We start from the raw sequence: 18,801 nt of genomic DNA, 5'->3' as shown, positions 1-18,801 counted from the left end.
TTTAAACATCCAAAAGATAATAACAAAAAAGTACAATATTATTTATTATTTCATTTTAAATCTTTAAATGGAGCACGCATAAACATATTATTTTAGACAGTTACATATAACTAGAAATAAAACGATAAAATGATACATACGATTAATATAATCACTATATTCTCAGCAAAAAGACAATTTTAACAAATACAAACTAATACCACTTTCGGACAAATGGATTTTGAGTATTATGCAATGAAAATCTAAAACCTACTTCCACTGCCCATTAAAACCATTAATAACGAGAAAGTGTTTAAAAAGGTTATGAAAAATGGATAGTGGAGCTGGGTAGAAGTGAAATAGATTGTCTCATTCACCCAAACCAATATTGAATCACCTGCTCCACAAATATATAGTTTATTTTTATTATTTAATTTTTCGTTTTATATTTTAAATAATATAGGTATACCGAAATTAAATATACACATAAATACTTTGTGTTAAAAACTGACTAAATATTTTGCAATTTCTCTGTCTCTGTTTATTCTCACACGTAAAAAATATATTTTTAACCAACTTCGGCACGGGTAACCACCCCAGTGAGGTCACATTATTTTTATTATATATTTTTTTGTCATAATGTGAAACAAAACGAATGAATAAATACATAATAAGCAAAGACAAATATATGTTATTGTCCAAAATTATGTGATCCAGATGTTTAATGGAGGCCTTAGATTCTATTTTAATGATTTTTTTCACAATCATTTATAATGTTTGATTTGTTATCTTACATTTATTTAAAACATACGTATAAATTCGCTGCATTTCAGATGGGTACGAATACACTTTATGATGGTGCTGATAGGTGTAAGGCAAAAATATATATAGAATGTTTAATACTCTGACGGCACAATTTATGATATGATGATCACAATTTATGATCTTGAATGAAATTGATTTATTAATCAATCAACATTATTTTATAAACATGATGGTGTTAACTCTTTGCTCCCGACGCGACGGTACAAATTAGTCAAGGTGTAAAATAACTCATATTTATCTTACATTAGAATTCATTCGATGTAACTAACTAACTAATGACAACATTTTTTTAATTGATTTCGGCCATTTTTAAATAATTAGTTCTAAAAAATAACTCCTTAGGATCAGGTTTGCACGGAGCTGTCACTCGTTTGGTCGTGTAAAATTATTTCTTATTTATTAACCCTTTTCTCCTTTTATTATGATGGCAATTGGGTTTTTTTTATGTACTTTTGTAGTTTGTATTATAATGCAGGTTTTTCATTCTCTTTGTAAATACATCGTATTAGAAAAATGACAACTTTTTATAATGCAATTCCCTATTAGTACAAATTTGTTCTAGTATTTTTTTCATATATAAAAAAACTACAAACAGTATAATCGTTTTCAAGCTTTTAATATCATCATTTAAAAATAAAAAGTTCAATAATCTACTCAATTTATGTACCGATATTTTAATTAAAATAATTAGGTATTTATCATATTTTTTACAGTTTCAAAATACATCTTTTCCCAGATTACAATTTTTTTAATCAGTATTTTTATTACTGGTAATATAATTTTTATCTTTTTTCACTTCCTTATTTGTAAATAACTGCTTAGTGTAGTATTAATTGGTTTGTAATGCTATTTATTACTAATAATTCTTCTTACATGTATGTTAATGATTTTATTAGCAACTAATACGTAAAAGGCATCAAGTGCCGTTTGTTTTAAAAGAATAATAAAAAAGATATTTTTAATATAAATCAATAACTGTGTCGTCAAACATTTTACTAAATGTTATTATGTATTTGTGAATAACCACTTACCGACTTTTCTTCCGGTTTTGAGACGTACCTGTCTCTTTGTCAGGACACTAATTTAACTAACATGCAAAACCCACTTTACACCTTCACCATAGTTGTAGCACAAAAATATAAAACCAACATGCTTTAATAAACAACCCTTAGAATATAATTTAGTGTAGTCAAAAATCAACATTCAGTAAGTTTTTATCACTTTAACAAACTTGTACCCCGTTGTGACGAAAATAAATTTATAAGCTACACAAAAATCATTTTACTTAGCCTTGATATCAGCTGAAATCATAGGTTTGGAACAAGGGAGTAACTTTGAAAACGAATTACCCACTCATTAGCGAGTTCTAACAATGTCAACCTTAGCCTTGTGGCGAAGTGGTTTGTATTTAGCTACTAGATACAAGAAATTCGGTTTCTTATATAAATAATAAGAAGGTACTTACTTTGAATTATGTAATGACGCATGCTTTTGTCACCGAAGTGTTGGTTTTCAAAAGCCGTTTACACGTGGACAATACAGTATTGTATTGTCCCCGGACTCGACCATTGTCCACGTGTAAACAGCAACTTGTAGGGGAAAAAAGCTCCGATACATCGCCAACCAGATAGGCGGGCAGGCTATCTACACGGAACAATGATTACCCTCAGCAACGGTGCTGTAAGGACGAGGCGCGGCACAATAAGTGTTTTATTTTATTTTATTGTATTCAGAAAACATACAGTCATACATAATAAGTATTAAAAACAACAATTTTTTAACGAAAAAAGACCAATTAAGTTTTTATAAATTGCGCAAAAGATATAAACATTAAATGAGACAAAAAACATAAATAAATAAGAAATTTAAGTGAAAAAATAATAATTTTTAACATTTGCGTTTTCCATATTGTTGGTAATTAATTAGAAAAAAAAATAGTCCAAAAATCTACTAAATTTATGTTCAGAGAACAACGGGTTTAAATTAATAAATTATGTTTTAATTAAAATAATTATGTATTTATCATATTATTTTACATATAAATTTGCTAACGTATTGTGTATTTGGATCTTATTTACATGTTGAATTGCACATTGCCAAATTACCCTTGCGTAAACACGCACGGACAGGACCTTGTGTCAATAGCGATTTGCCCCACGCGAACGTGTCGCATCCGCACATTTTATATACCGAAAAAAGGAGGCAGAAAAAAACCGTATTTAGTTCGTTCATTAACGATTGTAATACTCGCACATCTTAGTAAAAAATAAATAGTTATTTCCGCAGCACTCACGTGTGAACTGCGGCAAATTTTTCGTATTATCCCGTTGTTCTGTCCTGCGCGGTCAAGGCTGTTTACGGAGCTGAGACAAGACAATGTTGTCATATTTACTGTATTATCCACGTGTAAACATTACTATACGGTTTTTAAATTGACTTTGTAAAAAATCCAGAATTTTCTCACACAGTAATATAATTATGAACTGCTTAAGTGTTTCCCATTAGGTACAAGAAAAAATAATGATTGGGTTTTATAATGGGAAGTGAGCGGTTACAATGAGAAAGTTCGGTGGTTTTTTTTAATTTTCTTATTTGTTAATAGACTATTAAACTAAGTAAAAAAAAAATTTAAAAAAAATTGTATACCGTATTATCAGCCCTACGATTTTTTAAAGTTTTTTATTTCTGAAATAACTCCGCGTGTAACGTCAGAGGTTCATTTCCACTTATTCTCATTCGGTTCTTCCCATTGGTCCAGAAGCAACAAGCAGACCGGAAATCTTCCATAGCTCTAAGATCATAGGTTGATTCACATGAACCAGTGACGTCATTCAAAGTAGTGCGTTTTTCACTAAATATTTTTTTATTATTTTTTCGTACATTTTCAAGAAACTTTGCCGTACAATTTAATGCTCTAATTTTTACCTCGCCTAAGAAAACATTTTTTGTATCTAATTTCCCGTAGGGCTGAAGTTCCTCATTATGATGATGTAAGGAAGACGCAACGACGGGGGTTTACGTAGGTTCTTTTAAGACATGCGAAGCACGTGTCCAAACCGGCTCTACCGCCGCATCCTCAAAACGCTATTTATCACATGCCACGAATACCGATAAAAATATATTAAGTAGATTTAGAATAATTCATCAAAAATCAATATGGATATTGTGGAGAAATGTTTTTATACATGAAACTTGCAAGGTTCTGGGTTCGATTCCCAATGAGAACAAAAAACCCTCAAGTTTGGGTTTTCTGTGATGTAATTCGCCACTATTATTAGGCCTCCTGGCCTGTTGTGGTGAAAAAAGAAAAATACAAAATACGAAATGTTTCTAGAGCAACTTTGCATAAATGACTTCTACATAAACATTTCCTATCTGTTTTGTAAACGCCTCTCTATTTCTCTACTTTTTTGCGTTTTTTTCCTTACTTTTTTTTTAATTAATGGAATTTTTATTTTTTAAATCAATCATTTTTTTCTGTAATGAAAATATTTAAATATACAAGTACCGACAATATGTTCATATTTCACTGAATTTCTCAAATTGAACGGTTTGGCTAACCAAAGTAGGAAGAAATTGCTTTTAGGCAACATTCCTACCTTTATGCATATGAATGTAAACTGCATATGTATAAAAAGTGTTTAAATAAATAAATAACCTGTCATTCGTTATTCATAAGTTCTGTTAATGCCTAAACTTCCATATTTCTTTCTCGAAAATGTTCTTCATCCCTGTTGTAATATAATTATATATTTTAATTTGTATTCCACACTTTTTGTTTTTTTGGTTTTATTGTAAAAAATTTTCGTCTGACAGAAAGCAAATATAATTGTATTATATGATGTCCAAAATATATTGTAAATCATCAGCACTTGTTTTCTCAAAACTCAAACCGCTCAATGAAGAAAAAAAAGTGTTCGAGATTCCATTTTGTAAATCAACACTTGGACATGGGCACGCCATTATCTTGGCCCTTTAACTTTTTAACTGCTACTTTAAACACGCGACAGAGAATGATAATTTACCCTTTTTTTTATTTATAAACTGGGTCACAAATACAAATATCAATGATTTCTTTTCCAGAAAAACGTTTTCTTTGCTTTCATAAATTGTCTTTCTTTTATTATCTACTTTAATTTTATTGGGTTTTTATCTAAGAATCTCCTTTTTTATTTCTTATTTTATATATCTATTTTTAATATGTATCTACACCATAGACTTTATAATGTATTCCAAATTTAATATACCCACGCCCAGGCCATGCCTATGCGAGATTTTTTCGTTTTAATAAATATAATGATACTAATAAGAATAACTTAAATGAAAACAAGAAAAATAACACAAAGAAGAGAAATAAAAATATCTACGTTCTGTGTTAGTAAATTAAATAGTCATAAATTAAATTCGTCCCTCAACTTGAAAATGACTACAATGAAAGCACCCACTCCTTTCTCGAAACTACGAGTATTTATAAAGACCTGCGTCGTTCTTCATTTTCGCATATTCAATATACTTTTTTATATTTAATTAATAGATTCCTTTTATCTTAAATTTATTTATAAACCCTTACGGATATCATTCATTTAACAATTTTTTTTATTCACATTGAACAATCGAATACTTTAAAGTGAATCGGGTTAGGGTCCCGTGGCTAGTGTTGCGGACTCGCGTATCAGAGGTCCGAGGTTTGAACCCTGCTACACCAACCTGATTCCTATTTCTTAATAGTGAGTTATTTACAAACACGTTCAAAAATAGTACCAACAATTAAAATATTCTAGTTAATCATAATAATGCAATTTATTTTTTTGAAAGTGATTTGTTGACGTGATAGTTCTAGATTTTACAAAAATAGTAAAAAAAAAAAAAATTCTTCCTTTTTCTGGCCCATAATATCAGGTTCTCCTGACGTTGGCAATCTAGAGTAGGCATTCCGTGGTCCTGTGCCAACTGGAACAGCGCCTCAACCAGTCCAGTCGCGGATGTTTCTCAGCCAGGACATCTGTCGCCTTCCGACTCCACGCTTTCCCTCGTTCTTCCCCATCATGATTAGCTGTAGAAGCGCATGTTTGGCCCAGATATGCGAGTTTTCTCTATTTTATTGATGACACTAGTTTTTTCTCGGCACTGCCTCGTCTCAGCATCTCCGCGTTGGTCACTAAATCTGTCCACGGGGTTCTCAGCATTCTCAAGTGAAGCCACATTTCAAAAGCCTCTAATCAGTTCATGGAGTTCACCTTGAGAGCCCATGTTTCAACCTCGTAGAACAGTATTGACCATACAGAGCACTTGACCATCACCTGTCTCAGTTTGAAATTAAGACTATTACTGCGGGAGAATAATTTCATGCCATTGCAGATGCTGATCGTGCTTTCTCTATTCTGCATCTTATTTCCTATTTGGGTCCAGATCAAAAGTAATTGGATTTCTGGGGTATTTAACGTCAGTCGCTCTCTCGATTGTTAGACCATTCAGTTGCAATAAAGCATTATTGTTAAAGTTTCGGCTAAATACCATCATCTATGTTTTAGCTACATTGATGTTTAAGCCCTTTTACTTTACCAGCTTCGGCAATTTCACAAAAGAGCTCCTGAAGGACACGTTCGTTCTCAGCCAGAATAATAGTATCGTCAGCATATCTGATGTTATTGATAATTTCGTTGTTCATTTTTATTCCCCTACTGACATCACAGAGAGCATTCTTTAAGATCCTGTCCGAGTACAAGTTAAATAGTAAGGGCGATAATACACAGTCTTGTCTTACTCTAAGCTTAATTGCAATATCTGATTAATTGAATAATTATTCATCAAAGAAAATATGGATTTTCAAATATCAGTGTTCATGTAAACTCACCAACGACAAATAAAAGCTTAATATTCTTTTCACCAAAACTCCATCTTTACTGGGATGTATCGATTTATTTATTAAGATGCACAGATATTCGCTCATTTATATGTATATTTAAGAGAAGAGAAACAAGAAAGAAAGAAAAAAACAGTTGACCGTAACTAGACAACAGTCTGTTATATGGCTAGCAAATTGTGAATTTACTGGTTTAGAATGAAACATAGTAATAATGAAGGTATACAGCAAAAATTACACTAAATTACACTAAACGTATATAGGAAAAATTACACTAAACGTCAAGAAGAAATTAGAATTATATTTTATGTTAGATTCAGTGCATAGTGTGGAGTTTATCATTTTTTTGTAGTCCTGCGCAGCATATATCGGTTGTATACATAATATTTAATACTTGGGAACAAAATGGTGGAAAAAGTTGCGTACGTGAAAGTAACTGAGGGAAATGCGGTGACCGAAATAGCCGCGGGGCATTTCTCCGATGAAGGTGTGCCTCGGCCGCGGTATAATAACTAATGGGGACATTCATAAAACTGTCACATTTTATCACGTAGTCAATGTGACGCGAATAGTTTAGCGAAAAAATTGCGTTATATAAACTTAAGCCGGCAATTTAGTTGATGAAATGTGTTTATATTGTTAAACATCACACATATTACCTATATCGCGGACACACATAATAGGGAAAAAATAAAGCTCTCATATTGACATTTTGAACTGTATATTGTTAAACATCATACATATGGGTAGGAAGAAAAGTTGAGAAACGATAAAGTACTGTTCGTCAATTAGCATAAAACAAACTATGGCCTTAATTCTCCAATTACTTTTTTGGTTTAAGTTTACAACAATTTATACGAGCACTAAATAAATACTCCATATATTGTCTTGATGTCCCTTACGTTTGTGAGTGCTTTTTTCATTATTTTTTAACTGTTTTTATATTGTAATATTTATCCCTATGAGTTGTATAAATGGACAATGCCCGTTAATAAATACATATCGATGGCAGCTACGTAAACTATCGTATGTTGAAAACATCAACTTTTCAGTGAACCTATTTAAAGATGTTTATGTTCACCTAAGTTACAATTTTAAAGATATTGATTAAAACTTTTAAGTGTGTTTATAAAAATTAAAGATTTTTAAAATGACATTTGAAGATAATGTATAAAATGAACACTATTTGGGATTTTGTTTTTTTCGATTTCGCTCGTGGAATCCTTATCGGTTTAAAAGGCCGCGGCAGTATGTAATACTTTTTCAATGATTTTGATAAAATTATAAATAAACTTATTATTTTGACCAACGAGCGCTTTCGCCTAAGTAGGCATCTCCAAGACTGGTAACTATGGAGTTTTATCAAGATATATTAACAAAAAACATTATTACGGTTTTTTGTTTTGAATCTGCATTCATGCAAATGACAAATAAAAAAATTAAATTGCAGTAGGTATGTGTTATATACTACACTTACAGTTACACTTACAGTTTCGTATGTAGGTATTCTATCATTTCCATTAAATTCGTATTTTTATACAGATTTCTTCTTATACAAGTTAGCTTAATCAACAATATTTTAAAAATGTCAAAATATTTTTAAACAGCCCAAATTTCCTCCCTTGGGAGATTAAGAATTAAGATTTGCCGAAAACTTCAGTAACAAGCATTTTTTTCTTATATGTGGGCACCCGCCAAAGAGATATTTGACATTAGACGCAGTGTGCGGTTTGTCGAGGGCAATCTGTCTATCATAAAGGTCATTTCTAAAGAATTATATAAAAAAAGAAAACGGTCTAAGGTTAATGGGGAAAATAATTTTATAGTTTTTATGTAGCAACGTTAGGATGTCACATAATACATTTGCGATACAATGTCCGTTGAATCTAATATATTTTCGATTGTCAAAACTTCAAAGTAAACATAATTTATTATGCCAGGTTTCATCGTCCACAGAAAGTTACAAGATGACGTTTTCAATTTTGTTGTGCTAGATATTAATTCTGAAACTAAAAAAACATCCAAAACATCAATATTACTCATGGCGTAAAAACTGGGTATTTCGTCATTGCCAACTTTTCTAATCTGAAGAATTTCCCTGTATTTTTGGCACAAGTGGGCCAGATTTGCTTTTCTATTTTGACTCTACTAACAAATAAACAGAACGTTTTACGTACATGGGTCAACGAACAAAATAAAAAGGTAAATCACGTTTTAAAAAAATTTAATTGCCATGATTTTTCTTTCGTAAATAAAATATGGTAGGTAAACGCGCCAATCATTACACGACTAGGCAGACTTGTCTCTACTTGATTTCTTTATTTAAGATTTTTACATAAGAAAAACTCTTGTTCAGAATTCTGGTTCTATAACACAATCATAACTGTTTTCTTCATCCGCCGAGATACATAAAACATTCTCATACAATACACATTATTGAGGTCTCGGGTTCGATTCTTGGTAGATTGATGGTTAAATATTGATTTGATTGTAGTTTAACCATTTGATCCTTGAACATAGATTTAGAAGAGTTTGCTAACTTTATTTTTTTTTAAATGATTTTTAGCTCGAAAGCGATTATGTATTTTTCTTGTTATTTAAAAAAAAACTATTTATCGGAATTAAAATTGTGGTTCAAATTTGTAATGTCAAGGAATTGCACCACAAAAAGCTGTTTTTTTTCAATGCATATTTAATGCAGAAAATGCACAATTTTATCATAGAGCACAAATATATTTTTTTATGTCCCGACTTGTTAGAAAATTCCGTGTTAAGTCAGGGATTATCAAACCACTGAAAAAAACTTTCTTTCCATCTGTTATATGTGTACCATAATATGGTTATAAATTATTATCTTATATAGTAACTGTAAATTTACTTTTTTAGTTAATTTGTAAATACATTTTTTTTGTTTAAACTTTTTACAAGTTGTTAACTATTTGCTTTTTAATTCTAACATTTTTTTATATCCATATTTTTCACTTTTGATTTAGCATTGCAGCATGCTTTTTCTGTTTCTACATTTAGGTCTACAAAAAAAAAACTTTAAAAAATATATTACTTAATTTTATCATTTTTGTAAATGCTCCTTGGGCGTATTGTAAAATTAAATAAATAAAAATTAGAATAAATAAATAATTATAATATTGAGGTTTTTAAGGGAGTATTAATTTAACGCAACTAAAAGGGTGACAGCTTTACGCAAAACTGATCATCGGGAGTCATTTTTTAAAAATGTATTACTTCAAATTAGCTTAAACTACTAAAAAAACGTCTAAATATGGACTAAGTGTGATAAATTACATGAAATTTATTCTTACATAAGAAATCTATGTATAACTAATATATGTAGAGTTTTTTTGATCCAGGACAAATTTGTACCGTCAGAAACCAAAGGATTAAACTGCAATACAACTGATCACCTTGCTTTGTTTTAACAGATTATTCAAATACACTGCATTTGCGTCCTGTGGATCAATGGTTGCGGAAAGGGGAATGATGATTATGATGCGGAAAAAATCGTAGCAACCTTCAAACTGTTTCGATCTGATCACGAAATGTCAAGGAATTTACCAAATTTATTTTTCCTTCCAGGTCTGGTAAACCGTACATTCCTAGCCACGAATAATAATCTTTCACGATGGCACCCCCCGACGTCACGAGGAGGACGTCCCTGAAGAACCGCCGGGCCTCCCGCCGCGGCTCTATCATGCTGCGGAACCCCAACACCCCTCGGGAGATCCCGTGGGACATTGTGGACAGGTGCCTGACCCCGATCTTGTTCTGCCACGCGCTGGCAGTCCTGGTCTCCACCTTCCTGAATACGCTGAGAATATCACAAGTGTCGGCGTTTACCTTGTTTCTGTGGTTCTCTATATCCACGGTTGGCGCTGTTTGGTTCTACCATAACCTGAAGGTAAGGTGGAATCATTTCAACTACCCTAAAATTAGATTCCTATAAAAATTTATAGCAACAAAAGAGGAGAACTAACATTTTTGAGAACTATCGTTGGCTGTTATTGGTGGCGTCTGTCTTCATCCAACTGAAGAAATGTTTCAATCGGATGTAATAAATAGTATTTTAATAATCTTCTTGATGCTTGGCAATCGCAATGGGAATGTTCCCTTTCAAGGAGGATAACCTTTATTTATTCCTCTCGAACCATAAGGGTTTGAAATCTCATTGAGTTATTACTGATCACTGGACTACCCAGTTTTTATCATTGGTAAATATAATGAAAATAATATTTGTTCTTAATGTTGTCGATTCTCATTTATTCTACTGCGCATATCCCAATCCCAATGAACATCAAATGCAGCTTCTCGCTATATCCTTAGCCTTTATATAGATATACAAATCTGGTGTCAGATATACATATCTGGAGTCGGATCTACATATCCGGTGTCGGATATACATATCTGGTGGCTTCCAAAAATAATAAAAAGACTTTTAAAATGCGTTTTCTCTTCCATGTCTTCCTCAATCCAATGAAATACATATTATATTTATTTATTTATTGCACAACACAAGTGCTTTTTACAATATGAAATATAAAAATAAGAGTTAGATTAGATATACAAAAATAAAATACCATAACAAAACATGGATATATAAAAAGAAAAATTAAAATAATACAAAAAATATATGTATGTCAGCATACAAAACATATAAAAAATAACATTTAATGAGTCAACAGCAGATCATTAGCGAAGGTAGCTTTTACAAACTAATCGTTAATCGTTACTATAGGTATAGAATATCATAAAATATTTATAATGAGATGATTTGAATTCACAGAGACTCGAGTTAAAAAATTCAATATGAGAGTCTGTGTTTACGCGGTATAAGTGAATGATAAAGGTATTTGGTTTAAGAAAGGTGACAATTGAAAAAGTAGTTTTACGTGTTTGTATATTAATATTTATTAAATCCAGGAGTTTGCAACAATCGAGTTTAGAATTAGTGATTTTAGTTTAAAATATTAGGTAAGTTCTTGCGATCCTCCAGAGTATGTAAATTCAAAGAGTTTAGCAAAAAAATGTAATTATTTTTTTATGTAGAAATATGCAGTTTAAAATTAATATATCATTTAAATTTTCGTTGGACTTTATATAATTTTGAATTACATTATTTCAGCACACAAATGTGGTGCGCGGTATTTAGTAGGCAAGCTGTCGTTAGCTTGTTTCTGTAAACACTCTTAACAACTATCTAACATTTATTTGTTTTTCTTCTCATGTTTAAGCATCCACATTGTCTTTACATTTTTTTAATCTATCTGTTTGCTTTTGAGAAACATAAGACCTGAAACTATTATTAATGTAGGCGAGAATAATCTAGCTGAATATTTTTTCCCTAACCTAACCTTATCTCTTCGGAGAGAAAATTGTTACAATATGGTATTATTGGTTGGGTGATGCATATGCCAAAGTATTAAATCCTTTTAAAATAGTACAAAGATGAATTATCTAGGTAATTTTAAAGAAACCTCAATATTCATTCCGGGAAATCTATATAAATGATTTAAAGTTCATTTAGTACACATTTTTACAATAAAAAAAAATATTATACAAAATCACAAAAAAGAAATAATAAAAGAATTTGAGGTGAATAAGTCAATCAGTCCATCAATAAACCTTCATAGGATGAATTGCCAATTTAAAAAATCAATCAGATGCCAAAATAATATAAAAATTCGTGGTCAAAAGTCATAGTCAAAATAGTTTTGTTTTAAACGGAATAAAAAATTATTGTTATCTTCCTAATCAACTTAAAACTATTACATCACTAAATAAATTCGGAAATCGGACTAACTTATCAGGAAATTAAAATGTGTGGCTACAGGTAAATATTAAATTATGTTTTTTTTTTTTTAAAGAAATATTTGCCTCCTTATTATTTACCCAAATATTTAATTTTGAGGACCATTTTCAACTAGTTGTAAATAAATCACTATTAGAAAATGAAATCAAGTTGGGGTAGAGTAGGATTCAAATCACAGACCTTTGGTCCGTGAGTCCGAGACACTAGCCACAGTTATGTATTATGTTTTTACTATTTTAAGACTAAATATATATTTTTTAATTGTGATAATAATAATAATTTATTTCATTATTTGAATCACTAACTGTGTGATTTTTCGCGTTAAAAAAGTTAATTACGTTTTTGGTTTGTGCAGACTCATTTGATAAATTTAATGTGCCGATTGGTTTCAGATTTTTAGGCCATAGTTCAATTTATTCAGGCCATAGTTCAAAAATATATAATCCTGAAGAATTTAAATGAAAAAAAAATTCCTTTTAAAAAGATTATTTGTAAGTAGCAACAAACCTGGCTCTTGGTCCGCAAGTGTTTTTTTTTTGTATACGCTAAGCAAATTGTGAAGCAGTGCAAAAGAGCACGACATACAGGTTTGAATTCATTGTGAATCGGCACAGACAGTCAGTTTTTTTTACTCTATAACGCGTTTTGCACGGCAATGATGATGCGGCATGACGAAACAACGCTCGTTGCCCCTTTTCCGTGACGTTTGTCAATTGTTTGAAACATTTTGAACATCGTTTGAACCAAAAATAACCATATGAAACATCTCACATCTATTTAATTGTAGCTCAATGTCTAGTATAAATGTTTTTTCACTGAGTTGTTGCGTGCTGAGGGAAACGTTTTACACAATTGAATAAATGACTATTAAAATAGACTTTGTCCATAAATGTTGGTTCAAAGATAATTTAAAAAAAAACTGTATCCCTCCTGATATTAATTATAAAATGAGAAATTTTCGTACAGTCTTTTACGTTTTGATGAAACACAGCTGGTGGTCATTGAACTATCAATTTATTTTGATTATTTCCTTTTGAAAAATCGAAAAAACTGTGCTGGACCTAGATTGTTTTAAAAATCAACGCAAGATTGACAATTAACCTTTTTAATTATTAAAATGGTATCATTAGTAATTTTATTTTATCACAGCTCTATTTCTGGTAAATTCCCAGAATCATTAGTCACCCAATTTATTATTCAGTTATAAAAATGTAGTGAGGATGGCTCAATACACTTGATTAACTTTTTAGTATTCTTTATTTTATTTATATTTATCAAAACTTGTCCTAGTGGACATGCTTTTGTCTGGGCATTTAAAGCGGAATCGTCCCAGTTCTTCAATAAAACCTGTGTTAAATTAGTCCTCCTATAAACGGGTGAGTGATACCTGCTCCTGGAGAAAGTTGGCAATACTCAAACTCCATATACGAACAAACAAAAAAATAAACTTTCTGTTCTTGTGTAGTGTAGTGGTTTGGCTTGTAAGATAAAGTAGTTGAGGGATTGGTTGGAGTTCCTACCCAGTTAAAGATTGACAAAGAAGACACGAGGTTGCTGTTTAATGCGTATTTATTGCATGGCGAATAAGATACAGCACTTAGTTGTACAGCACGAGCGTAGCGGCGATGATGGGTTGAAGAGACTGCACTTGAACTACATGTTGAAACTAAGTGACGTCCTTGAGCTGGTCTGACGTGAACTGAACTTGTTGGGCCGACTAACTGAACGGGCTGACTGACTTTGGCTGCGTCTTGTGGTCTCTTTATAGACGACGTTCCTTTTTAGTTCATTTTTTCATGGTAGGGACGGTGTGAATGTGCTGCAGAACGATGCTCCCGGTTTAGCGTGTAATTTTATAAGAGTTGCATTATACGAATGTATTGGATTCGATAGAAAAAGATGACATTGCATCGTCGGTCATTAGTTTACTTCAAGTGAACTAATTTTACACGTGTATGTCATCGACTATGGACTATGGACCCTACAGGCTCATTTTCTTTATGACATTAACGTTTTGGTTATAAAAATCAGGGCATCATAAACTTATACCTATTATTTTTTTTGAAGTAACCATCCTAACTGTAAAATTTATCTTGACAGAACAATTGACTATTATTTCTACATATTTTTTTGGGTGATAAACCCTGTTTTGCAGTTCTTTTAATTGAACCATAATAAAGGTTGCATTGGAGAAAAGAATGGCTAAATACCAAAAATGGTAATAAATCTTCTAATTTCTACCAAAACTAAACACATTCTTACTATTGATTAGTTTTTATTTTGGCCTACTTATCCATGCGAATACAAATGCTGCTCCTCTATAGTTTCAGGCAAATCTAGTTTATGTAATCCAAAATGGCTCCCTTCTTAGCAATCCCATCTAGATCAGTGTTTCTCACGGTGGAGCGTACGCCCCACCGGCGGGACATAAGGCCTCAAAGGTGGGACACCACGCTTCAGAGATAAGACACGTTGACATTCCACGTATAAAGCGGAATACTCATCGGTCATATGAAAAAATGCCTGAGATGTACAAAATTGAAATATACGCTAAATTGTACTTAAACTAGAATGAAACCCGTTACAATTTCAATAATTATCTAAAAACACAGAAACTGTGCAGGATGTAGCTGTAGATGTTGTATTGGTACCGGGCCCAAGCTGTACAATTGTATTGTGGTATTTTGATTGTACATTGTTATAGATATATTGATGCGCGGAAGACGTGTCTATAAAGGGCAACATACACGTATTTATTTTATTCTAATTAATTACATTTTCAATTTCTGTTATGTAATTACTTCAGTTATAACATATGTATTAGAATAGGTTTTATTTCATTTCGTTAGGGGTTTATATGTTTACAAACATATTACAAGATGATTTGAAAATTTACCTGCTGTTTCATTTAAAAAGATGCCGGTAAGGCATCTGACTTTTGAAAAGATTACGGTGGGGCATGGCATAAAAAAGGCTGGGAAACACTGATCTAGATAATCATAAAACATAGAACTATTGTCGGTTAAGTTGTGAATTCCAAATATGTTATCCCATAACTACAAACGATATAATTCATCTTGTACAGGTATATAAGGTAAGAGTAGATTTTGCATATAGTCGAATACTATACCAAAAAAAATTGATGTGTTTTCACAATTCTTAATTTTTTTTATATTGAGTTAACAATAAGTCGTAAATAAAAAAAATATTTTTAAAACAACCCATGTCCAGGACAAAAGTTGTTTTAAAAGTCATCACGTTTTTGTCTACCTAATATTTAAATTAAATAAATGTATATAGGATGTGGTTTTTAAATAAAACCATAGATTTTGGGTTTATTTCTTAAATAAAGTCACAAAAACGGAAAGCGTAAAAAATGGACGAAAGTGTATTTTAATATTCATTGATCCAATTTTGAAACATGCCCTAAATTCATTTTAAACATCACATAAAAATTTACAAAAACACTTAACAAATAAAAACACTTTTTTTACCTACATATACAAGAATGTTAACAAATAAATATTAAATAAATTATTTAATACCTTCACAGACACATATAATATAAATTGCCATTAAATATTTAATTTAACAGATTAGAATGTTTCAATATTAATACGAAACGCATTTAAATGTTATTGCCAAGCAGTCGTTTTAGTAATTTCATCGTACACATTTAAAGATTTTATATTCTGATTTATTTTATTATCAAACATCAGTGAATATTGATGCACAGAATGCTATGAGTGGGTCTAAACCTAAATCAAGTTTACAGCTTTTATTCGTAGTTAACATAACCTAAAGATAGCTTTGAACTTTGAAAGTCAAATAACTAACTGTTAGAAGTTGCTAAAAAGTTCACAGATACGAAAAAGAAACATTTTACAACTTTTCGGATGAAACTTTTGACACAAATACCTTTTATTCGAGTTTTCTTATGATCCTTTTATATAAAAATAGCTTAATGGTTTTTTGATGGCGACACATCCACTCTCATTAAAATAAAACAAAAGTCCATCTCATTTTAGGTGTTACTCATTTATGTTTTTTAATTGGTACAGTCCATTCAAATCTTAAATAACCTTTGCTTTATGTGTACGTTACAATACCTAGGTACCATCCTAGACGATAAACCTCGGTGGAAGACTTGTACTGAAGCGCTAACTAGCAAACTCCAAAAATATATCTACTGCTTTAAGTCCCTAAGAAATATCATATTTTTAACATTTGAGGACTGTCTATTTTTCACTATGTCAGAGCTCAATTGGGTGCAGCTGCAACCACCATACTTGACCCATCAATAAAGATGCACAAGGCAATTGTTAGAGTTTTATAAAAAAAAAACCCTTTCCGTTGTGAATCGGAAAGTTTATTTAGTAAAGCCAAAATACTAAATGTAAGACAATTGTTTATAGAGACACTTTTGGTAGATATTTATAAAAACAAAACATCACTCATCATCACCAAAGCACTAGATCAAAAACTGAAGGCAAAATAAACGTCCCGCCAGTGAACACTAATTTGCCCAAAGACATTCAATTTCAACAGTCCCTTGTGCATACAATATGTTCCGACAAGATATTTTATGTTTAGCTAAAAACAAATTTAAAATTCATACAACAGATGGAAATCTTTACTTGGTTCACTGATACGCAACAACGCATTAACATAGGGTAAATTCGAAAACACTGTGTATTTCAAGGCACAAACGTTAAATAAAGATACATTTTTTGTTTTAAGTGAGTTTTATATTCATTATAATAAAATAAATCTAACAACTTTGTTTTAAACGATTATTTTTTTTTTTTTCTCCACCGACCCAATAAAAATATTTTTTTATAGCTGCTATTTTCGATACGTATACCTCCAGGTACTTGAAAATCTTTACTCGTTTGAAGACTTATTTCGAAAAGTCACGGTATTTTGGAATTCAAAGAACGAAGTCTTGCACAGTCGATGGGTTTTCGCAATGTTGATCTTTCGGCTCAGTATAAGAATAAAGTTCTCCATGTGTAATATAATTAGTGTTTCTAACTCGACGGCTGCTCCCAAGTAAAATTCTTGAATGAGAATCGAGTGGAGATAAACCTGACTCGGTTTGTAGTGGTTTCGTTTTCACATATCATTTTTGTGGTCCTGGGTTCGATCCCTGGCAAAGTGGACGTGAAATACTGATTTTTAAGATTTTTTACTGCAATATTTCATATTTCCTAGACTGGAACCTAAAGCGTTAAACTAAGTAGCAGACGATCAAACTACGCTGCATTTGGTCTACCGATGAAGTGTCCTTTACACATGGATGTGGGTGCTAAATAATGATGATGTAGCTGTGCTACTTTAAACTCTTTACCCTCTCGGTGACTTAGTTCGCCAGAGTCAGAGGATATTGGGCATCAAGGTGAAGTATTGCCAAGTACAGGTAAATGTCGTTTTACGCCGGAGCTCCTTCCGAAAGACACCGGCGTAAAATAAACACAAATATAATGGAAGATACTCGTATAAGATTAGGTTCCGTGTTAAAATTCTAAGAACAATCTAACATGTTTATTTAATACATACCTACCTTATATTTATTCAAAATAAATTATTACTGTACTTAATAAATACAGCTTAAATTAATTTACAAAATAAATAATAATAACTAATTCTAACTCACCAGTTAGTTGGTATTAAATTGAATTCTTATACTTTTTTGAAAAAAACATTATATTTCACTTGCTTTGATTGTTGCTTCCTTTTTTGCAGAATCATAGCATGAACTACAAATATTTTAATATTTTTTTAATTTTACTAATAATAAAATAAAAAATTTAATCATACCTTTTTATTTTTCTTAAAAACAAAACAAAAACTACCTCGGAAACAATTTTATAAACACAATAGGCTGTTCGCGTACACGGTAATAGAATAAAACAACGTGTAAAAGTGTGTCTACTATTGCTGGTGGCGTCTACTGTTGTCTGGTGTCGGACAAATCAGAGAATCCCACGCCGGCACCAACCGGCGTAATTGTAAATCGGCGTAAATCGAACCGGCGCAAAACGACGTTTACCTGCACTTTTACGATGTTGGTTTTTAAACCCATGCATGCGGAGTACCTATTTCGTCTATCAACAGCTGTGTCAATTATTGCGAAAATGTATTTATTTACTTATTTACAACAATCGTATTAATGACCTAATTGTTTATTACGTTCAAGTTCCGATAAATCGAGAGTCTACGTGTTGTTAATAAATTATGAAGACATTAGGAAGTATCTGCCAATTATTTATTGCCAGTCGATTACTGGCATATAAATGGAGTCTGTAAT

The 18,801-nt window shown here is 31.4% G+C and overlaps 1 protein-coding gene across 2 annotated transcripts in view; it reads left to right on the top strand.

The window, feature by feature from the left end:
• Positions 1-18,801, top strand: part of LOC148276960 (D-beta-hydroxybutyrate dehydrogenase, mitochondrial) — a 144,904-nt gene that overhangs the window by 8,417 nt on the left and 117,686 nt on the right. For both annotated transcript variants that reach the window (XM_088233554.1, XM_088233555.1), the window contains exon 2: positions 10,262-10,583. In XM_088233554.1, coding sequence (XP_088089680.1) covers positions 10,308-10,583 — 276 coding nt within the window. In that variant the 5' untranslated portion in view covers positions 10,262-10,307. The remainder of the gene's footprint in view (positions 1-10,261; positions 10,584-18,801) is intronic.

This window comes from Micrasema longulum, unplaced genomic scaffold (genome assembly GCF_059751315.1).
Source record: "Micrasema longulum isolate JH-2025_06_02 unplaced genomic scaffold, ASM5975131v1 h1tg001119l, whole genome shotgun sequence".
Lineage (NCBI taxonomy): Eukaryota > Metazoa > Arthropoda > Insecta > Trichoptera > Brachycentridae > Micrasema > Micrasema longulum.
Note: the sequence above shows the minus strand (reverse complement) of the source record. Positions and strands in the feature narration are given on the sequence as shown.